Source organism: Populus nigra, chromosome 13 (assembly GCF_951802175.1).
Source record: "Populus nigra chromosome 13, ddPopNigr1.1, whole genome shotgun sequence".
Classification (NCBI taxonomy): domain Eukaryota; kingdom Viridiplantae; phylum Streptophyta; class Magnoliopsida; order Malpighiales; family Salicaceae; genus Populus; species Populus nigra.
The window spans coordinates 1-23755 of record NC_084864.1 but is presented as its reverse complement, the minus strand read 5'-3'; the positions used below and the strand labels follow the sequence as shown (position 1 = coordinate 23755).

Sequence of the window (23755 nt, the reverse complement as noted above, 5' to 3'; positions counted from 1 at the left end):
AAAAATATATTTTTTATTTTTTAAAAAATATTTTTCATATTATTACATAAAAATTATCTAAAAAATAATTAATTTAAAATAAAAAAATTAAATTTTTAAAATATATAATTTTAATGGTATTACCAAATATTGTCAAAGAAAAGAGATATAAAATTGAGAGCTGACGAAAGAATCCCAAAAACAAGTAATTTTAATTATAATATTGTTAAATAATATTTTTTTTATTAATTGTAAAATAATATTTTTAGTTTAATTTCTATATTTTTTTATATTTAGATTAATTTAGCACTTTAAAGTAAATAAATTTGTAAGAATTCTAACCTTCTATTTTTTTAGATTCAAATTTTTTTTGTGTTAATCTAAATTAATGTAATATTATCAGTATAAAAAAAAAGTTTCTTTACCAAGAAATCATGACATCTCAGATGTGATTTTGGTTTTCTTGAGAAATAAAATGGGAAATTAAACAAGTGTTGCGTGTATTCTTAGAAAAACCATGGCATTTCATGTCACGTATAACACAATTAATCCCAGTAATTGAAAGATAAATTGTTTTTTTAGAAAAAAAATAAATAAATGGAAGCAAAGATGGAAATTGAGAATGATATAAATTTGATTAGAAATAAAAGTATACATTTTCTTGAAAATGGGGCTAAATGATACACGCAGCCCTTCAGTTATAAGCTTTTTAAATTGAAACCTCAATTTTATTTTATTTTTATGCTAATTAATTTCAATTGTTGAGCCATAGGAAGTCTTGATTGCCATTAATTCTTATATTAGAGTAATCTATTCCATTTTTAGTATCATACAAGTAACTTTTTCTTTCTTATATGTACATAAACATAGATTCTGTGAAAACTTAGTTTTCAGGACTTAATTGAATGAAAAATAAGTTTTGGGAGTCGATTAATAAAGTATGCAGACTTGATGGGTATTAAAACTTTCCCCTCCAGGTCTAAAATGACCCAATTCTTTTCATCCATGACATGTTGTGCTCTATGTTTTGGAAAGAATTTTGGGGCTTCGAAACCAAAACCCACAGCTTCAAAACCTGTTTTGGGTACTATTCATGGATCTGGAGCATAGAGGTTAAAGGTGGCAGAAATTCATTTTAGTCCCTCTAGTTATAAAAACGTTCCCTCTATTTAATTTAAGAGTCTTAAAGTAGTGATGGGTATGGATTATATAATTTTGAATCTCAAAACTTCAAAATGCCTTACAATTATATTGCCATTGAAATAAATTAGAGCCCACAAAAAATTGATTAGTTATTTCACTCGCAATCCTCCGCGGCTCATATATTTTTTCTTCCAACAAAAAAATTGGTTATGAAGCTTTTCAATGTATTTTCTTACATAGACAATTTCAAGTGTAAATTAAAAAAAAATTATACAAGTATCTAATTAAATAAATAAATAAATATATATATAAATAAATAAATAAGTCATTAATAATAAATAAAATTTTAATGATTTAGAATTAGAGAAAAACAATATGTTAGGGTGAGAAAACCTCATTTATGATAAACTGTTACACTAAAAAAACTTGCACTCAATATTTCTTAACTTGACCACTGCTTAGCAAACATTAAATGAGATTTTTGTATAATAATTTTAGCTGAATATTCCATGAAAAAAAGATGCAATTTAAGCAGAATCGACTAGGGAAATCATATATAATATATTTAAAAACAAGAAAGCCCTTTTTATTTTTAGAATAAAAAATAGAAAAAATAATATTTACAATGTTGTTCAGAGTACAAACTACGATAAATTTATATACACAGTAATCACAACGTGTTTTAAAGAATAGAATAATATTTAAAAACAATTGAAAGCCCTTTTCTTCAAGAAACGACAAGTTTGGAAATAAATAAAGATTAGACAGTCTGTTTCTTCAAGTCAAAAAGCAAGTCTCCTGTAATCCAAGTTCATGGAACACACAGCAGGTCTCTACTAGCGAAATTGGGTGCATGCTTCCATATGATTTAACGTTAAAAATTCGTCCCTATCTGTTGTTATATTTTAGTGATTAAATATTATTGCTACTGTAATTTACCATGAAATATAATATTTTGAACTTCTGTTGAAATCGTTAATCAACCACTGTAACATTTCTGGAGATTTATTCTCAAAAGCTATCATATTGTGTACAATATTGGTTAATTATACCAAAGCATGATAGAAACTAGAAGATGCAGACTTGCTTTTTGTTTGTCCTGTTGTTTTCATTGGAATTCTGCCATTTCAATCTCCACAGATTTTTCTGAAGTAGGTAGCAGGGCAAATTTCAGGTTGCGTTAGCATCGATGAATCATCTACTAGGTCACATCTCTCCCTTATTGCTTTTATGTCTTCGTACACTTGAACCATTATCGGTCTTCGATCTGGAATGGGATCAACACAGGTACATGCAACTTTAAGCAGCTGAACGATCTCAGCGTCAAATCCTTGCCCGATCAGAGACTTGTCTATCGCGCCATGAAAATCCGAACTGCTCAAAAGATGACCAATCCATTCATTAAGAACATTGTTTGAGGAACCAGTCATGTTGCTAGGATCCACCCCAGTAATCATCTCAAGAAGCACAACTCCAAATCCATGCACATCTTCCTTCACAAATGCCATCTCCCAAAACTCACTATTTACGGAGGAAGCGCAGGTCGAACTCATGAGCATTGCCTCTCCAAAATTTGATAACTTGGGCTGGAAGTTCTGATCAAGTAATATGCATTTTGAGCTAATGTCAAGATGGATTATTTTGACGGTATGACAGTTCTGATGAAGCCATGCCAAGCCTCTTGCTAATCCGACGGCGACTTTAACCCTCACACCCCATCCCATAGCTTTTTCCTGACCTTCTTCCATGGAATGTAGCCAATCATAAAGGTTACCATTTGGCATATATTTGTAAACCAGAAACCTTTGGTTTGACTCAACGCAAAACCCCAACAGTGGAAGTACGTTGATATGTCTCAATGAACCAAGTATCTTCAACTCGGATATAAATTGTTCTTCAAGGAACTGAGAGTCATGCAACTTCTTCACTGCAACGACATAACCATTAGGCAATGATGCCTTGTACAGCATCCCCATCTTTCCCTGTCCGATGACATTGTTCTCACTGAAATTATCGGTGGCATCATTAAGATCTGCGTAGCTCATTCTTGTAACCCTCTTCTCCAACATGGAAATCTGTGGACACAACTCTAAATATATTAGTACTGAAGAACATACATATACATTGCAATTGAACCAGCTTCAAGAGTTCAGGGTCTTGTGTAGATAAGCATCCTGTAATTGGAAGTAAAAACTGAACTGCTCTCGCTCAAAACTTGAATAAGGAATTAAAAAATAAAAACTAACAAAACTAAAACAAAAAAGATATCAATCTTAAAGAGTAGTACCTCTTTAATTCCTTCCTCCAAGAGACCTCTTGTTGGGGAGCTGCCTGCTTGATCATCATCTGTTATCTTATGCTTCCTCTTCACCATCAACATCATCATTTCTGATATTGTGATTTTTTTTTTCTTCTCCCCAATATACACCCATGGTACACAGCAGGATGTAAAAAAAATTGCAACTGAAGTTGAAAAAACTGTATAACCAATCACAAAACCACTTTTGAATGCGTAACCAAACTTCATTTGATGAATTGAGCAGCTTTCCAAAGGCTTCCCACAGAGTCCTGTGTTGTTCGCAAAGCTGTCTGCTGGAATATTAGAACTTGTAAAATTTGGCACTGGCCCTGATAATCGATTGTTAGTAACAGTAAAGACCTTGATCCGATCGAGAAGGCTAATTTCTAGTGGGATATGACCTGCTAGATTGTTGTTGTCGAGTTTTAGACCGTTTAAGAAAGATAAATTGCCAATACTTGATGGGATTTCACCAGAAAAGTTGTTGAAGGATAGGTCAAGGTTAGTGATGAATGGTGGTACCCTTTTAGACATGTTAGATGGAATTGGTCCCTGAAGCTCATTATGTGAAAGGTCCAAACCAGTTAAGCTCGTGCAGTTCTCCAATCCAAGAGGGAACTGGCCCATGAGCCCCAGGTCAGAGAGTCTGATGTTTAAGACTCTGTTCTCATCAGGATGCCAGCATTCGACTCCCATAAATCTACAGATGAAACCTTCTGTTTTGTTGTCGAAATTCCATGTGGTGTTTAAGTAATTATTAGGGTCTATCATAGAATCCCTAATAGATTTCAAGCAAGAAATATCAGTCTCGGTAGCACTAGTTACGGTGAAAGTAGCTAACAAGGAGAACATAAAAGAGTAGATAAAAAATAAATTAGCCATTTGGATTTGAGAGTTCATCAGAGTAAGACTACAATGGAATGGTTGGAATGACCAAAAATGAGAAATAAGAATCATAAATACCTACTTAAAAGGATATTTGAATTGAAATCTCTTTTTGTTTCTGAAATCTCCATAGAGAACATTTATTCTTGAGCGTAGAGGTCGAAGGTGGCAGAAACTCATTTTAGTCCCTGTAGTTATAGAAACATCTTATTTGTTCCCTGTATTTAATTCAAGATTTATCTTAAAGTGATTGGTATGGAAATAAAGAAGCCACAAAGAAAAGATGCATTGGCTTGGTAGTCTATTTCTTCAACTCAAGAGGCCAAGTCTTCCTGCATCAAATTCCAAGTTTATGGGACACGTAATTAAAGAGAGAATTAATGGAATATGGCCCTATAGGACTATAATTTCCACGAAAAAGGTTAATTATGCCCTGATTTATAAGTTTTTGTCAATTAATGTAGGCTTATTTTTCTTCTTTTTTTCTTTTTTTTTTCAATAGAATTATTTGCACGTCAGTCAACCTAAATGTTAATTGAGATTAAATTTTCAATCCGAGCAATTTTAATAATACTTAGTATATTTTGAAGATTTATTTTTATTTAATTTGATGATGATAATTAAAATAAGTATTAACAATTAACAACTTTAATAATTTAAATTTTAAAAAAAATTATTTTTGATATTATCACATTAAACTAATCTGAAAAAATAATTATTTTTCTAAAAAAAATAAATTTTAAATTTTTAGAAAATATAATTTCAATAGCATTACCAAACACTGTCAAAGAAAAGTAATATAAAATTGATTTTAGTTCTTGTAAAATTTCTTAAAAAATAAGGTTTCATTTTAGTTCTTGTAATTTCTTTCAAAATTATTTTATCTTCTATATTTTATTTTCATTTACAAATTAGTTTTTATTTGATTTTCTTTTATTGTTGTTTCTTATTATATCTATAGTTTAGTCCTTAGAATTAGATCCCTAAATGATCACTCCAAATCATGAAATAGCTCATTTTATTAACAAAACACTTATTTAGCCCCACCCACAAAACACCATTTATTTTTTTGATGGTGTTTTTTTTTTTTGTTTTTTCTATTTAGTTTTTTTTTTAATTTAATCCTTCACCATCCCAATCTTCTTCTTTTTTTTAGTTCCTTCTATTTTGAGAATTGTACATCATAATTGTTTTTATATATATTAGGTTATATATTGGTCTTATATATTTGTAAAAAGGATCTTCTAAAAAGACAAGATAGGTTGGAGATAATAATAAAGGTTTTGATGAGAAAGATAGATAAATTGAGTAATAAAATGATTAGTAAACATGATATTCCTAGTTGTAAGAGAAAATAAATTAAAATGTCTATTAGATGAGCAGTGGCAGAGCCAGAATTTTTTAAATAAAGGGACAAGTTACTAACAAACACTATATTATACAGACATACATTAGAAATCAATTTGAAACAAATATACTAACTCATATAAAACAAAATTAATTTTAAAAACTTTTAAAATGAAAAAACTTACAAAAAAATAGTTTTTTTTCTTCTTTTTTTTAAGAAAAACTAACCTGCACTGATTAAAAACTTGTTTTGGGTAGTATTCATGGATGTGGAGCGTAGAGGTCGAAGGTGGCAGAAACACATTTTAGTCCCTGTAGTTATAGAAACATCTTCTTTGTTCCCTGTATTTAATTCAAGATTTATCTAAAAGTGATTGGTATGGATTATATATTGCTATGGAAATAAAGAAACCACAGGGAAAAGATGCATTGACTTGTTAGTCTATTTCTTCAATTCAAGAAGCCAAGTCTTCCTGCGTCAAATTCCAAGTTTATGGGTCGCGTAATTATAATTATTTATTGATTTGTTTTAATAATTATAAAATAAAATGTTTTCTTCTAGGATATGAATAGAAAGAAGAGCAAGTTTTGAAGATGGAAAAACAGCAGCAAATGACAAGGATATATCTGACTGACTATTAACTATGTATCGCGTCCACAGTTCCAAAGTCTTTGTCATCCTTATCCTAGTGGACAAGTCTAGTCTAAGTTAACTTCAAGAAGGATTAGTTGGAATTAGTGACTCCAAAACCGCGTCAGATATAATTTATTTATTATAGGATGTTTTAAAATACACTAACGTTGCGGTTTAAAGTGTTTTTTTAAAATAAATTAAAATAATATTTTTTTATTTTAAAAAAATTATTTTTAATATTATCACGTTAAAATAATCTGAAAAAAATAATTATTTTTTTTTTAAAATAAATTTTAAATTTTTAGAAAATATAATTTCAATAGCATTACCAAACACTGTCAAAGAAAAGTGATATAAAATTGATTTTAGTTCTTGTAAAATTTCTTAAAAAATAAGGTTTCATTTTAGTTCTTGTAATTTCTTTAAAAATTATTTTAGCTTCTATATTTTATTTTCATTTACTAATTGGTATTTATTTTATTTTCTTTTATTCTTGTTTCTTATTAAATCTATAGTTTAGTCCTTATAATAAAAAAAAGGTTCTTAGAATTAGATCCCTAAATGATTACTCCAAATCATGAAATGGCTCATTTTATTAACAAAACACTTATTTAGCTACACCTACATAACACTATTCATTTTGATAGTGTTTTCTTTTTTTTATTTCACACTTCACCATCCCAATTTTATATTTTTTTGTTTTTTTGGGCTAATTTTATCCTTCTGTTTTGAGAATCGTGCTTCATAATTATTTTATTTTTTTAATATTAGGTTATATATCGGTCTTATGGATTTATAAGAGATCTTGTAAAAAGATGAGATAAGTTGAAGGTAATAATGAAAGCTTTAATAAAAAAGATAAATAAATTAAGTAAAGAACTCATTAGTAGACATGATGTTCTTAGTCATAAGGGAAAAAAAATTAAAAAGTTTACTAGATGAGTACTTTTTTCTCTAGATAAAAATGTAGCTTAAGGCTCCAATGATAATGAGAAAGATGATTTTCCTCTCAATTTGTTTTTTATTTATTGACGATATGCTTAGCAAACATTAAATGGGAGTTTTGTGTATTAATTTAAGCTGAATATTCCATTAAATGGGAGATAAAAGATTGTGTGCAAAGTCATTAAATTTAATTCCTTATCACTGATTTAGGAATTAAATTCTTAAAAATCAATTAAAATATTCATAACCTTTATTTTTCATTTCTTTATTGAGCAAGTTGAGTCCACGAATAAAAGATGCATTGATTTGTTAGTCCACAAAAGAAAAAGTCCACAAATTTATTAACTTGTTTTAATAATTATAAAATGTTTTCTTTTATTTATCGTACAAAGAACTGTATCCATTGCCGGCAACACTAAGGATATGAATCGAAAGAAGGGCAAGTTTTTGTAGATAGAAAAACAGCAGCAAATGAACATGATAGAAACAGGAAAATATAGATTTGCTATCTTATAGCTTGACAGAGATAATGGTAAAGTTGGTGTTACGTTGTTTAAAAATATATTAAAATAATTTTTTATATATTATTTTTAATGTTAATATATTAAAATAATAAAAAAATATTAATTTGAAATTTTTATATAAAAAAAAATTACGAATTTGAAAAAATGCCTTCCAATAACACTCCCAAAGAGTGCTTTAGCAATGAGGCCATATCTGTATTGTTTCACTTCCAAAACCAGAAACAACGATATTATATAGCATACACACATCTGCTGTCTCACTTTGTTTCTGCTGACTCCAGCTCAATGCTATCATCACCTTAATTAGTAGCGACTAGTCAGTTGAGCCAATAGCTTAGGATTTTCGATGAATCTCTCCCTCCCTCCCTGAGAACCATTAACATTTGGAATGCTTGAAGCATCGTTGGCCTTCGATCTAGAATGGGATGAATACAGCTAGATGCGATATTCAGAAAATGAAGTATTTCACCATCAAATCCTTGACCAAGAAGATATTTATCAACAGCATGATAGAGGCCAGAAGAACTGCTCGATAGATGAGCGATTCGTTCAAACAAATTCTCCTCTAGAGTGTGAGATGATTTACTGTTATGGTCAAGATCATGAATTGCAATTAGCTCAAGAAGAAGAATACCAAATTGATAGACATCCTGCTTGATCAATTCTAGTTCACCTATCTTACTACTTGCAATTAAGCCCTTGTCATTTGAGCTCCTGTGCATTGCCCCTCCAAAATTTGATATCTTCGGTTCAAAATATTTATCCAGCAAGATGCTCCTTGAGCATATGTCAAGATGAACTATTAGGAAGTTGTTAAAATCATGAAGCCATGCCAAGCCTCGGGCTACTCCGATGGCGATTTTAACCCTGACATGCCAATCCAGTTTTTCAGCCTTGCATTTCACAGGATGTAACCAATCATGAAGGTTCCCATTTGGCATATATTTGGACACCAAAAGCCTTTCCCCGGATTCTATGCAGAATCCCAGTAGTGGAATTATGTTCATGTGTATGAACTTGGCTAGAATTGTTAGCTCAGACCTGAACTGTTTCCCTAAAGGTTGAGAGTCATGTAATCTCTTAACTGCAGTGAAACAATCATAAGGGTGCGCTGCCCTGTACATTGTCCCCATCTTTCCGACTCCGATGACATTGTCTTGGTCAAAACTGCGAGTGGCAATATTGAGTGCCGCGAAACTTGTTCTTGTAACCTTCTTCTCCAACTCCGAATTCTGTTGATGAAATCACCGATGAGAATTAGTGAAAGATGAACAACGCTATTTTACACAAAATTTGCTAATTAGAATTATTCGTAAGATTGTCATTTGTCAATGAGCCATAACAAAGTGCAAAATGATCTCAACGTACAGTTTACATGCACAGAATGAGAGAGTTGACCACTTTGCTGCCTCCATATCTGAGCTCCACAGCTGGTAATGTTAAAAGCTACAATCCAGATTTTTCTATCATCACTGCCTTTCTCCCTAGATCTAGAAGCCTCATGAAAATGTCTCGAGAACTTTCCTATAAAAAATCTGCTCATCCTTTTCCAAATTACAAGAGTAAGCACCTAGACTATCATATCACCGACATGACATTCCTATAAATCTCTTGATTTATCAGCTATCTTCATTGGCATTGCGTTACCCTTATTTTAGATGGATCGAAGGCAAACAATACGATACAAAAACAATTACGATTGAAACAGCAGATAATGCATAACCAACCACAAATCCACTTTTGAACGGGAACAAAATTCTTTTATGTGTCCTTGGCAGGGTTTTGAAGGCCTACCACTAAGTCCAGGGTTGATTTCCACCTAACTTGAAGTTACTGTTTAGAATTTAAAATATTTTTTTAGCACTACCAAAAAATTAACAAGTACAAATAAAAACACTAACAAAAAAATTTTGTTGATAGATTGCAATGAACTTTACCGACAGGCTATTCCCTCGTATCAATCGATAAACACTGACAGAAATATTCTCTTGGTATATATCGAAGGAATTATAGTGAAAAATAAAACAATTGAAAAAAAATAAAAAAATACAATGACGTGTCACTTTTACATACAGAATTACAGACAAGTTAGGGTGGTCCCTTCATAACGGGATCCATTTATCCAGAAGTACCAGGCTCAGTGGAAAAATGACCTTTCAATCTAAGTTTGTTTTCCTTTCACAACGACATGTTAATGATTTTTTTAAAAAATTAATTTCAATTAACGAATGTAATTTCAAGTTTACAAACATAGAGACTGTTAGAACCATAACATCGATGATGAAATCGTCAATGAAAATTCCATTGTTTCAATAGAGTCAGGTTTCCAAACATCATGAATGGAAACCTATGATTTATGCATGGAGTGGAAGGTTTAAGGTTAGTATTAACTTAAATATTATTATTATTATTATGTTAATTCTGTTAGTTTATTAATATTAATGAAACTTTTCTCTTACAAATTTTAACTGCACAAAAAAATTTGAATGGGATAGAGCTGACAACTTCATTGCCATGAGGGTTTAGGAGAATCACGTTGCTAATAGGTAAAATTGAAATCAAAATAAATTTTTTTAATTCTTTTCTTCAATTTTATTTTTTATTTACTAACAGATAATTCATTTGTACTATATAGGCTGCGTGATTTTTGGTACGAGGTACAAAAGAAAGCCAAAAAAATATGCGAAAGAAAGAGAGCTTTCAGGCTGGAAGGACATGGCGGTTTGGAAGGATGCCAGATTATCGTATGTCTCGGAGGCTGTATGGGCGAAATATATATATTGAGCACATGATGTGAGAGCATTTTGTAGGGCAATCATAGTCCAATGTGGAGAACCGAAACAAACATGTTCACGATTTCGTTACCACGCACACCGGCGATTCCATTCCCTTTTTTTTTCGCATTCAAAGCTCATGGTAAGATTCTTCTTTTATTATATCTATTTTTTTTAATTGTTATTTTTTATAAATATATTTAACCAACAACACTTTTCTCTTATCGGCTACGGTTCTTGGACGCGAGTCAAGCTCGATGGAGCTTTTTGTGGAAATGCACGTGCAGAGTGATGATCATCAAAAAAGGGTGCAGCAGCTCGTCGATAGTCAAGCTTAGCACTTTGTGGATGTTGGTTCTCAACTATTTTTTTCTTAAGTTATTATTTTTTTTAATTTGCTAACTTTTTTTCAAGATACATATAACATCTGGTTGAAAAAAGATACAGAGACGATCCTTCAAACCATCTGGATCTTGATCCAGATTTTTGATTGAAAGCAGGATTGTCCAGTGGAACCGATAAAAATCAGGTGTATGGTCTCTTTAACACTATGACCAAAGACTTGCAAATGGCTTACAGTGTTTCAATCGTTAGATGCTCGCACTCGGTTCTAAGCACTTAAACTCTAAAGTTCGAGGTGATTTTAGACCAATGAGTACAAGCTCAAACAACCAATCTTACTACTGATTATGCACGACTTAGTGCTGAGACAACTGAACTCCATCAATTGGTAATGGAGATAAAATCACATATGGGTGGTACATATGCTCCATTTTATTAGCCCCATAGTCCCGAAGAAGACTCGTTTCCTCCTTCTCCTCCAACGTCTTTATTTTAGATTAATTGTATTTGAACTTATAAATATTTAAATTTGTAATAAATATTTGATTCTTATATTAATTTAATTATTTTCTACTTTTGTTTCATAGATTTTTTTTTATATGAAATGAAAATCTTATGGAGATACCTGCACGTTGGCTTCTTTTCTCTTCTTCTCTTGCCTTTCCATCAAAGATGTCATCAGTAGTGTCTTCATCATCACCTCATTCCCTTTCCTCTTCATGAGACGAGCCCAAGGCACACAATAGGACATGAAAATAGTTAAAATGGAAACCGAAGAGAAGACATAACCTATTAAAAACGCACTTTTGAGTGAAGATATCAACTTTTTCCGATGTTCATGATCATCACTCCCGTAGTCATTCTCTTGTAAAGAACTGTATCCTTGCCGGCAACACTGAGGATATGAATCAAAAGAAGAGCAAGTTTTGCAGCACCCACAGCCATTTTGTAGATAGCAAAACAGCAGCAAATAACAAGAGATCATTCAAAGTTTAAGCTAACAATAAAGTCTAGAAGCTCTTAATTTTCTACAGCATTTTGTTAGATAAAAAGAGATGATCATTAATTGAACACGTTGAGGAGATGCATTGATTTGTTAGTCTATTTCTTCAAGTCAAGAAGCCAAGTCTCCTGCATCAAATTCCAAGTTCATGATGGGACAGTACGTCAAGAGAGAATGGATGGCCCTATAGGACTACAATTTCCACGAAAGTGTGGGAAAACAAAATATTTGTAAAAAAAAAAAAGGTTAAGTCCTGCTTTATAACTTCTTTGTCTAGCCTTATTTTTCTTTTTCTTTTTTTCAATAGAAGTATTTGCACGTCAGTTAATTGAGATTAAATTTTTAATCCGAGCAATTTTAATAATACTTAGTATATTTAATAATTCTTTTCCATTGTAGTTTCGAAGTTTAAACTAAAAAAAAAAAAAAACAAAGAAGGAAGGAAAACTTCCTCAACTTCCATTCTCCTTTTAATGATTGCTTCCATATAATTTAAAGTAAAAACTCTGTCGGTTTTCACATCTATGTTTTATCTATGTTTTGAAGAATTATTTGTATTTAATTTGATGATGATAATTAAAATAAGTATTAATAAGAACTTTAATGATTTAAATTTAGGGAAAACATGTTAGGGTGAGAAAATTCTTAAAAATCAAGTAAAATTTTCATAACCTTTATTTTTCATTTCGTTATTGAACACCTTGAGTCCACAAAGAAATTAAAGATGCATTGATTTGTTAGTCTTTTTATTCAAGTCAAAAAAAGCTTTGTCAGTCTTTTTTTTTTATTATTAATAATACTAATAGATTCAAAAAAAATTATTCTTAAATTTTATAAATAGATTTTAAACATGATTTATCACATTTAAGGATTTTTTAACTTTGAATCACACATAAAATATGAACATATTATTTTAATACTTTTTTATTAACTTATTTTAATAAACATTAAATTTTTTTTTAATAAAAACAATTATTCAAGTTATAAAACTAGTATTCATATTAAGATAAACAAGATATATGTCAATAAAAAAATAAAAAAATTTATCTTGATAAAAAAAATCAGAACAATTATAAAAACAATATCAAAAAAATTTATGAGATGAATATTATCGATTTGAAAGGTGGGCCTCAAAATTTTGAGAACATGGGCCTATCAAATAAATCGAGACTTACAGATTATAAAGATGGACCTGTCATATCAAATGGTTGTAGGAGTCCAGTACCCCTTCCTTCGTGTTTAACCGACAAAATATTTTCATACTGCAATCTGCATCGAAGATGTTTATCCTGTTTGTCTGCTATTTCACACAACAGATTCTTCTCGAGGAGAATCTCTGAATTATCAACAGACCACGTTATTCCTCTCTTAGCAATGAGGCCGCCATATATCTGTACTGGTTTCCTACACAGGGATATTGTTAGTTTTACAGCTAGTGCTAATGACACAAAATGGCATTGGCCAGAAGATATGCAATGAAAGACGGATCACTCCTGGGCAACCTTGACTGCCTGCAGATAAAATATTGGCTGGTGTTGCTTGTGCTTGTTGTTTTCCTTGGTTTTGTTTTCATCCGCGTCAATTTGCTACTTGTTTTCTTAATTATTTGAAAACAAATCCAAATTCTTAGGAACCTTGCTGATCAACAGATCGGTGCAGTTTCAGCGCTGGCTGGAACTCAAAACATGAGGTTGTTTACCAGGTGGTAGATCTTTCTGCATGCCTCCACGCATGAAAGGATCACAAGACAAGCAGACATTGTAAACCACCACAGCATCTTCTCCACTTTCTTCTTCTGGTGCTTCTAGTTTGATGCTAGCTACTTGTCGTCACGTACGTACGTACGGGTTTGATTCTTTTGGAAAGCCACTCACATATATATAGTCCTTGAGAATCACTTGCTTCTTGCTCATCACTTGAGAATCACTTGCTTCTTGCTCATCACTTCCTCACCACCAACTCTATGATCACTAGCCATGTTTTTTGCTAACGTTCTTAAATTAATTTATTGTTAAACAAAATGGTTGAAAAATGTTGCTGTTGGTCTACAAGGTTGCAATATGCCCTTGTTGAAGAGTCAATTGAATACACAATATGTAGTCCTGATTTATAAGTTCTTACATCTATGTTTTGAAGATTTATTTTATTTAATTTGATGATGATAATTAAAATAAGAACTTTAATTATTTAAATTTAGGGAAAAGGTGAGAAAACCTCATACAAGACTTTTGGGACGATTTGGACGTAGTTGTATACAAAACTTTAAGCAGTATCCTGAGGTTTTTTTCAAGTCCCCAGAAAAGAGACTAGTTTGAAATATTTGTAGTTACTTTTGCAGTACCTTGAATTTGGATAGATAGTTCAAGCTTATTCTCAAACAGCACCGTTGCTTCTTACATACTTGTTTATTATACCAAAACATGATAGAGTTGCCTTAATTTGTCCTGTTTTTCCTGTTTTCATTGACTCTATGCCATTTCATTCTCAACAGATTTGCCCTTTGAGCTGGGAGGGTAAATTTCATGCTGCTGCACTAGAATCTCAGAATCATCAATTTGGTCACATCTCTCCCTCATTGCTCTTATGTCTTTGTACACTTGAAGCATTGTTGGTCTTCGATCTGGAATGGAATCAACACGGTGGCATGCAACTTTAAGCAGCTGAAATATCTCATCATCAAATCCTTGCCCAACCAGAGACTTATCAATGGCATCATAAATCTTGGAACTAGTCAAAAGATGACTAATCCATTCATTAAGAAGACTGTTCGAGGAATCAGTCATTCTGCTAGAATCCACCCCGGTAATCAGCTCAAGGAGCACAACTCCAAATACATACACATCTTCCTTAGCAAATGCTGTATCCCAAAACTCACCATTCAAAGGGGAAGTGTTAGTTGGATTTACGATTATCGCCTCCCCAAAATTCGACAACTTTGGCTCGAAATCCTGATCAAGTAAGATGCACTTTGAGCTTATGTTAAGATGGAAAACTCGGATAGTACTACTGCAGTCCTGATGAAGCCATGCCAAGCCTCTTGCCAACCCGATTGCAACTTTAAACCTCACAGTCCATTCCATGATCTTTGCCTGGCCTTCCATTGGATAAAACGGTATAACCAGCTGCAAACCCAGTTCTGAAAGAAGAATAAAATTCGTTGCTCTGCCCTTTGCAAGGATCTAAAGGCCCTCCACATAGGCCAGGGTTGTTTGTATAATTCACATTTGTAGAATTTGCTTTAACAAATTCTGGCACTGGACCTGACAACAGATTGTCCGCAACACTGAAGTTCCTGAGTCGATTCAATTTGTGGTGGGATATTTCCTTTTAGTTGGTTATGGTCTAGTTTTAGAACATTTAAGTAAGATAAATTGGCAATACTTGATGGGATTTCACCAGAAAAGTTGTTGAAGGATAGGTCAAGGTAAGTGATGTATGGTAGCCTTTTAGAGATGTCAGATGGAATCGGTCCCTGAAGCTCATTTCTTGAAAGGTCCAAACCAGTTAAGCTTGTGCAGTTTTCGATGCCAGGAGGGAACTGGCCCTTGAGCCCCATGTTAGAAAGTGCTAGATTTATGACTCTGCTCTCCTCAGGCTTCCAGCAGTCGACTCCCGCAAACCTACAGATGAAACCCTCAGTCTGATTGGCGAAGTCCCATGAAGAGAAGTGATTGTAAGGGTCTTCCAAGGAATCTTTAATAGATTTCAAGCAATAAGCATCAGGATCAGTTGCACTGCTTACACTAAATATACAAAACAAGACAAAGATCAGTACTGAATGAGCTCTGTTCTGACTAGTGGCCATTCTTGGAGAGCTTGTAGCTAGCACTGATCTTACTTAAGGTAAAATGAAAAGGAACAGAAAAACAAAGTAGAAGCCACATCAATAGGTGGAAATGAGTGAAGGGTATCACAAAATTCAATGAGAGAGTTCTGTTCTGACTCTTGAGGCTGCTTTGAAGTTTTCAAGCTACCTAGGTTGGAAATTATTAAACTTGAAAGCCGTGTCTCAGAAGAAAGGGAAAGCAACAGATAACACATTAATTTGAATTGGGATTTTATATATATATATATATGACCAATAGATCACAATTTTCTAGTAAGAAAAAAATTCAAGTGAAAATGGATTATGGATGATGCTTCCTCGCAGTTAATATTGACCATCAACACAAGCTAAAAGTAAGGCAGTAGACAATTGTAGTAAAGGTTTGTGACTCTACTGCTACCCGTCACCTACGGCAATTATTTTATTTGCATGAGATAGATAGTTGATCTTGATAAGCTTATGTTTTTTACTTGAGACTTTTCTACATACAAGAGATGCAACAACAATCTCTTCTTAAGAAGCATGGTGATACCATCTGACACAGAGCTCTGATAATATTTGTATAATATACATTTAAACACAAATTCAATTGGTTATTCTAAGCTGGAAGAATTGAATCCATTGATCTTGACATACAACACAAGACCAGGAAGTATTATCCAAACCATTTTCACTCATCGGAGTATTTTGATCAGATTGATCTTCTGTTTGAATAAAAACGTCAAATGCTGGCGACTTATTTTATATTCTATACAATATTGCTTCTCACATACTGGTTTATGAACATGATAGAAACAGGAAAATATAGATATGATAACTTCGGTCCCGTTTTTGCTGGCAACAGATTAGTCTTGAGAAGTAGCAGGGCAAATTTCAGGCTGCATTTGGATCTCTGAATCATCAACCACTTCACATCTCTTGGTTATTGCCTTTATGTCCTTGTACACTTGAAGCATTGTCGGCCTTCGATCTGGAGTGCAATCAAGACAGTTACATGCAACTTTAAGCAGCTGAAAGATCTCATCGTCAAATCCTTGCCCAATCAGAAACCTATCCATGGCATCATTAAAATAAGAAGTGCTCAAGAGATGACCAATCCATTCATTAAGAATGCTGTTTGAGGAAAAATTCATTTTGCTACAATCCATCCCAGTAATCAGCTCAAGCAGTACAACTCCAAATCCGTGCACATCTTCCTTAACAAGCGCCATCTCACAAAACTCATTATGCACTCCTGGACTGTTACTCATACTCATGATCAGCATCGCCTTTCCGAAATTCGATAGCTTGGGTTCGAAATTCTTATCAAGCAAAATACACTTTGAGCTTATGTTGAGATGCACCACTTGACCTCTGCAGCCATGGTGGAGCCTTGCCAGGCCTCTTGCTACCCCAACCGCAATTTTCAACCTCAAAGGCCATTGCAGAGTCTTCCTCCGGTGCTTCACTGGATGTATCCAATCAAAAAGGTTTCCATTAGACATATACTTGTACACCAGAAGCCTTGTATTTGATTCTACGCAGAATCCGAACAGGGGCAGTAAGTTCTTATGCTTTAATGTACCCAATGTTTTCAATTCAGAAACTATCTGTTCCTCAAACTGTTGAGAGTCAACTATCCTCTTCACTGAAAGGAACCTACCATCAGGAAGGATAGCCATATACATGGTTCCCATTCGTCCCAATCCAATTTTGTTGGCTTGGCTAAAATTTGCTGTTGCCTTGCTGATGCCTGCGAAACTCAATCTCTTAACAATATTCCCCAACATACAAATCTGTGGAAGATGAAGAAATGAAACAATATTATATATATATAAAAACCCGATATTAAAAAGGAACGGATTCTTCACATGAGGAAGCAACTCTTTCGTTGCTTCCCGCAGGAGATCCAGAGTGGGATCACTGCCAGTTGCTTTATTTACTGCATTCTTGTAATAAACTTCTAATGCTGTCGAGATGTAGCTAGTGTAGCTCTACTATGAGTTCTATTAGCATGCTGATTTCTTATTTAGTGCAGTCATTTTCATTATTCATTCAGCTAGAGAAACGTCTCTCGTTGCTGGTCAATTGTCAAAGCAAGGAGTTGAACATCTCATAGCTTGGTTTTAATTTGAGGCTTAGGTACTACTTTAAGGACATGAACTCGAGGTCTCTTCTTTTCTGCTTGTTAATTTCTGTAATGAATTAATGTTTTGGTTTGTGGTCTATTTAATTCAGTTTGCGATGATCCATCTTCTTCATGGTCTTGGCAACTGAAGAATATGGATATATCCTTAATAAAAGCAACTCTATCGTCTTCTTCATCAAAAAGATAAAAAAAAAATTGTTGGAATGAAAGTCTTATGGGGATACCTGCTCGTTGGCTTCTTTTATCCTCTTCTCTCGCCTTTCCATCAAAGAAGTCATCATTGGTGTCTTCATCATCATCTTGTTCCTCTTCCTCTTGTTAAGACGAGCCCAAGGCACACAACAGGACATGAAAATAGTTAAAATGGAAACTGAAGAAAATGCATAACCTGTTGCAAACCCACTTTTGAAAGAAGAAGCCAACTTTTTCCTGTGTTCATCTTCACTCCCGTAGTTGTTCTCTTGTAAAGAACTGTATCCATTGCCGGCTACACTAAGGATATGAATCAAAAGAAGAGCAAGTTTTGCATCAAGAGCCATTTGTGGATAGCAAAACAGCAGCAAATAACAAGAGATCGTTCAAAGTTATATTTGACTATTAACTACGCACCGCGTCCAAAGTTGCAAAGTCTTTGTCATCCTGTCCCAGTGGACAATTCCAGTCTAAGTTGACTTGTAGTGTTTCAAGAAGGAATAGTTGGAATTAAGGACTCGAAAACGCGTCAGATCTAATTTATTTAATTATTGGATGTTTGGAAGCATGTTAGTGGTGGTTGAAATTGTTTTTTTTTGTTTGAAATAAATTAAAAAAATATTTTTTTATTTTTTTAAAAAATATTTTTCATATCATTACATAAAAATTATCTAAAAAATAATTAATTTAAAATAAAAAAATTAAATTTTAAAAAAATATAATTCTAATGGTATTACCAAATACTGTCAAAGAAAAGAGATATAAAATTGAGAGCTGACGTTGAAAGAATCCCAACAACAAGTGATTTTAATTATAATATTGTTAAATAATATTTTTTTATTAAATGTAAAATAATATTTTTAGTTTAATTTCTATATTTTTTTATATTTAGATTAATTTAGCACTTTAAAGTAAATAAATTTGTAAGAATTCTAACCTTCTATTTTTTTAGATTCAATTTTTTTTTTGTGTTAATCTAAATTAATGTAATATTATCAGTATAAAAAAAAAGTTTCTTTACCAAGAAATCATGACATCTCAGATGTGATTTTGGTTTTCTTGAGAAATAAAATGGGAAATTAAACAAGTGTTGCGTGTATTCTTAGAAAAACCATGGCATTTCATGTCACGTATAACACAATTAATCCCAGTAATTGAAAGATAAATTGTTTTTTTAGAAAAAAAATAAATAAATGGAAGCAAAGATGGAAATTGAGAATGATATAAATTTGATTAGAAATAAAAGTATACATTTTCTTGAAAATGGGGCTAAATGATACACGCAGCCCTTCAGTTATAAGCTTTTTAAATTGAAACCTCAATTTTATTTTATTTTTATGCTAATTAATTTCAATTGTTGAGCCATAGGAAGTCTTGGTTTACCAACCATTAATTCTTATATTAGATTAATTTATTCCATTTATAGTATCATACAAGTAACTTTTTCTTTCTTATATGTACATAAACATAGATTCTGTGAAAACTTAGTTTTCAGGACTTAATTGAATGAAAAATAAGTTTTGGGAGTCGATTAATAAAGTATGCAAACTTGATGGGTATTAAAACTTTCCCCTCCAGGTCTAAAATGACCCAATTCTTTTCATCCATGACATGTTGTGCTCTATGTTTTGGAAAGAATTTTGGGGCTTCGAAACCAAAACCCACAGCTTCAAAACCTGTTTTGGGTACTATTCATGGATCTGGAGCATAGAGGTTAAAGGTGGCAGAAATTCATTTTAGTCCCTCTAGTTATAAAAACGTTCCCTGTATTTAATTTAAGAGTCTTAAAGTAGTGATGGGTATGGATTATATAATTTTGAATCTCAAAACTTCAAAATGCCTTACAATTATATTGCCATTGAAATAAATTAGAGCCCACAAAAAATTGATTAGTTATTTCACTCGCAATCCTCCGCGGCTCATATATTTTTTCTTCCAACAAAATAATTGGTTATGAAGCTTTTCAATGTATTTTCTTACATAGAAAGTTTCAAGTGTAAATAAAAAAATTATACAAGTATCTAATTAAATAAATAAAGAATTATATATATAAATAAATAAATAAGTCATTAATAATAAATAAAATTTTAATGATTTAGAATTAGAGAAAAAATTGTTAGGGTGAGAACACCTCATTTATGATAAACTGTTACACTAAAAAAACTTGCACTCAATATTTCTTAACTTGACCACTGCTTAGCAAACATTAAATGAGATTTTTGTATAATAATTTTAGCTGAATATTCCATGAAAAAAAGATGCAATTTAAGCAGAATCGACTAGGGAAATCATATATAATATATTTAAAAACAAGAAAGCCCTTTTTATTTTTAGAATAAAAAATAGAAAAAATAATATTTACAACGTTGTTCAGAGTACAAACTACAATAAATTTATATACACAGCAATCACAACGTGTTTTAAAGAATAGAATAATATTTAAAAACAATTGAAAGCCCTTTTCTTCAATAAACGACAAGTTTGGAAATAAATAAAGATTAGACAGCCTGTTTCTTCAAGTCAAAAAGCAAGTCTCCTGTAATCCAAGTTCATGGAACACACAGCAGGTCTCTACTAGCGAGATTGGGTGCATGCTTCCATATGATTTAATGTTAAAAATTCGTCCCTATCTGTTGTTATATTTTAGTGATTAAATATTATTGCTACTGTAATTTATTCTCAAATATAATATTTTGAACTTCTGCTTGAAATCGTTAATCAACCACTGTAACATTTCTGGAGATTTATTCTCAAAAGCTATCATATTGTGTACAATATTGGTTAATTATACCAAAGCATGATAGAAACTAGAAAATGCAGACTTGCTTTTTGTTTGTCCTGTTGTTTTCATTGGAATTCTGCCATTTCAATCTCCACAGATTTTTCTGAAGTAGCTAGCAGGGCAAATCTCAGGTTGCATTAGCATCGATGAATCATCTACTAGGTCACATCTCTCCCTTATTGCTTTTATGTCTTCGTACACTTGAAGCATTATCGGTCTTCGATCTGGAATGGGATCAACACAGGTACATGCAACTTTAAGCAGCTGAACGATCTCAGCGTCAAATCCTTGCCCGATCAGAGACTTGTCTATCGCGCCATGAAAATCCGAACTGCTCAAAAGATGACCAATCCATTCATTAAGAACATTGTTTGAGGGACCAGTCATGTTGCTAGGATCCACCCCAGTAATCATCTCAAGAAGCACAACTCCAAATCCATGCACATCTTCCTTCACAAATGCCATCTCCCAAAACTCACTATTTACGGAGGAAGCGCAGGTCGAACTCATGAGCATTGCCTCTCCAAAATTTGATAACTTGGGCTGGAAGTTCTGATCAAGTAATATGCATTTTGAGCTAATGTCAAGATGGATTATTTTGACGGTATGACAGTTCTGATGAAGCCATGCCATTTGTGTTGCCTCTGCACAAGCAAAGTCAACTAAATCATATCAAGACAACTTCTACATATTTAATTTAAATTAAGTTTTTTCCAATTAATTTTATCAATTTTTTCTTATTTTCATTTTCAAATTTCTTTATTGCTTGCCTGGGCTATCTTTGTACTAGCCAAGTTGAATGAGTTACGTTGAAACAATTCTTATATAGTTTAATTTTAAACTTAAGCTAGATAAAAAAATAATTTGAAAGGTCTTTTTTATTAATTTTATTTTTTTTTCTTATTTTTATCCTTATATTTTTTTCTGGGCAGTCGGGATGCCTTTGTACCGGCCAGGTAAATAATATTACTTAGAATCAATTCTCACATGATTTAATATTAAATATAGGCTAGGTAAAGACTAAATCAGAAAGTTTCATGTCAAATTATATTTATTAAAAAAATAATATAAATAATATTTTGAAACCGCATTTATTTAAATTGCTTGCACAAAATTAAAGGATTATCGAGAGATAAAAGTTGTCTGAACCTTTTTGATACTGCACCAATTCGAGCAACGTCATTTATTTCAAGGAAGGAGAAAATATGATGAATGATGGGTTCTGGCAAGTAGCACTAATACTCTGTGTTGTTTTTTTTTAACTTGGTCATGGAACTAGCGGAGCCATAATTTCAGAAGTTGTGTATCTACAACAATGAACAACAGCCTAGCTATCAAAAACTAATATGGAGGGAATAATCACCAAAATATATTTGCATATTAAAGTAAATTCAGGTTGTAATTAACTAAGAGTTATTAATTTACATATCTACGAGGGTGACCAGTTCCAAATTGATGCTGCACCAAGAAAAAATTCTAAAAAGCCCAACTGAGAGTGCTTGTTAATGGCCCAACTGATGCCTAAACAAGGTAAGAAAGAAGGACCAAAACCTCATCTCCTTAGCCCAACCTAACCATCTCCTCATCTTCCAACCAAACCCTCTCTTCTCAATGTCCAACCTAATCCTCTCTTGGCCAAACACAACCGAAGGTAGGAAATAAAGGAGGGGGGAGAAAATTCAATCACCGAACCCCTTCCAGGGCATGTCAAACCGAACCCTCTCCAGCTTCGGTCCAACCGAACCCTGCATCTACGCAACCCTCTCTCTCCAATAAACAACATTTCTTATACTATCTCCGGTTAACCTTTTGCAGGATAGTCACCTTCAACCGAAGTCACTGTCATGGAAAGCCTAAATTCAATATGAGGTTTTCACAACTTCCACCACAAAAATAAGCATAACAGATGGAATATTTTGTCAGTGTAGAAACACTAATTTTGTTGGTTTAAAAATCACCAATATATTGCCATTGGATTTCTGACAGATAAGCCCATTGTCAATATATCTGTCTCATCAACGAGTTTGCCGATACAATAATTGACAACATATTTGGTCAGTGATTCTATCGGGGTGTGTATTGGAACACTCAACAACTCTCTGTAATTCTCCAAAAAAAAATTGATTATTTACCGATGGAATTTTTATCAGTATTCACCAAAATAGTTAAATAACTCTCTGTAATTCTCTAATGAAAATGTTAATCACTGATCAATGGATTTTCATCGGTTTTTAAACAAATTGGTTTTTCTAAAAAAAAATGTTATCAAACAATTTCACAATGTAATTAAACAACTAATTTAAATTTAAGAATAAATTTTATATAATGCAAAAAAATATTGCAAATATATCTATACAAGCTTTAACTACATGTGGAGGTTTCGTATGGAGGAAAATCTTAAGATTCCAAGAACCTCTATGTGTTCGATCTAATGTTGATGTTCTCATCAAATTTTGACAACATAATTGATATCCTTAAATAAATAATTGTACTAAACAAATTTGGCTGGAAGAATTATAAGCTCTTTGTATAATCTTGTCCTTCATTTTCATTATTATTATACATGTAGATAGATAGATGTATAAGACATAGACTAGAATATTGGTTTGCATTATGTAGCGGCTTGAATTTTTTTTTTCAACGAAAAAAAAAAATATCTAGGCGTTGATAATATATTTCTAGTAAAAAAAAAAATTTAATCGTGTGGGAATTAATTTAATATAACTCGTTTATTTTTGCGGGTCCAAAGATAACACAAAAAACAATTAAAAATATAGTTTAATTTAAATTAAATATTTAAGATGAGATATTTTTAATTAACATGGAGACAGCAACTTGAATCAACCTATTATAATGGCAGTTTGAGTCATGAATATAAAATAATCTCATAAAAAATAAATTAAAAAAAATAAGGAAAAAACACTTTTTTCCGGTTAATATTATTATGTGAGT

The 23755-nt window shown here is 32.2% G+C and overlaps 4 protein-coding genes and 1 pseudogene across 4 annotated transcripts; all 5 read right to left on the bottom strand.

Moving 5' to 3' along the window:
• Positions 1–2097: 2097 nt before the first annotated feature.
• Positions 2098–4452, bottom strand: LOC133670372 (probably inactive leucine-rich repeat receptor-like protein kinase At5g48380). Its single transcript, XM_062090861.1, has 2 exons — positions 3410–4452; positions 2098–3197 (listed from the first exon to the last, which is right to left on the bottom strand). Exons 1-2 carry the CDS (start codon positions 4376–4378, stop codon positions 2250–2252), a joined length of 1917 nt encoding a protein of 638 aa, XP_061946845.1. The 5' UTR covers positions 4379–4452; the 3' UTR covers positions 2098–2249.
• A 3621-nt stretch (positions 4453–8073) lies between these two features.
• Positions 8074–11817, bottom strand: LOC133671419 (probably inactive leucine-rich repeat receptor-like protein kinase At5g48380). The gene is made up of 3 exons (XM_062092191.1): positions 11722–11817; positions 11498–11587; positions 8074–8988 (listed from the first exon to the last, which is right to left on the bottom strand). The coding sequence occupies exons 1-3, from the start codon at positions 11815–11817 to the stop codon at positions 8074–8076; spliced, it is 1101 nt and encodes a 366-aa protein (XP_061948175.1).
• A 2526-nt stretch (positions 11818–14343) lies between these two features.
• Positions 14344–15680, bottom strand: LOC133671418 (probably inactive leucine-rich repeat receptor-like protein kinase At5g48380; annotated as a pseudogene).
• A 593-nt stretch (positions 15681–16273) lies between these two features.
• On the bottom strand, positions 16274–18413 carry LOC133671086 (probably inactive leucine-rich repeat receptor-like protein kinase At5g48380). Its single transcript, XM_062091717.1, has 2 exons — positions 18054–18413; positions 16274–17476 (listed from the first exon to the last, which is right to left on the bottom strand). The coding sequence occupies exons 1-2, from the start codon at positions 18366–18368 to the stop codon at positions 16547–16549; spliced, it is 1245 nt and encodes a 414-aa protein (XP_061947701.1). The 5' UTR covers positions 18369–18413; the 3' UTR covers positions 16274–16546.
• A 2474-nt stretch (positions 18414–20887) lies between these two features.
• On the bottom strand, positions 20888–21436 carry LOC133671417 (probably inactive leucine-rich repeat receptor-like protein kinase At5g48380). Its single transcript, XM_062092190.1, has one exon. The coding sequence runs from the start codon at positions 21434–21436 to the stop codon at positions 20888–20890; it is 549 nt and encodes a 182-aa protein (XP_061948174.1).
• Between the last annotated feature and the right edge of the window lie 2319 nt (positions 21437–23755).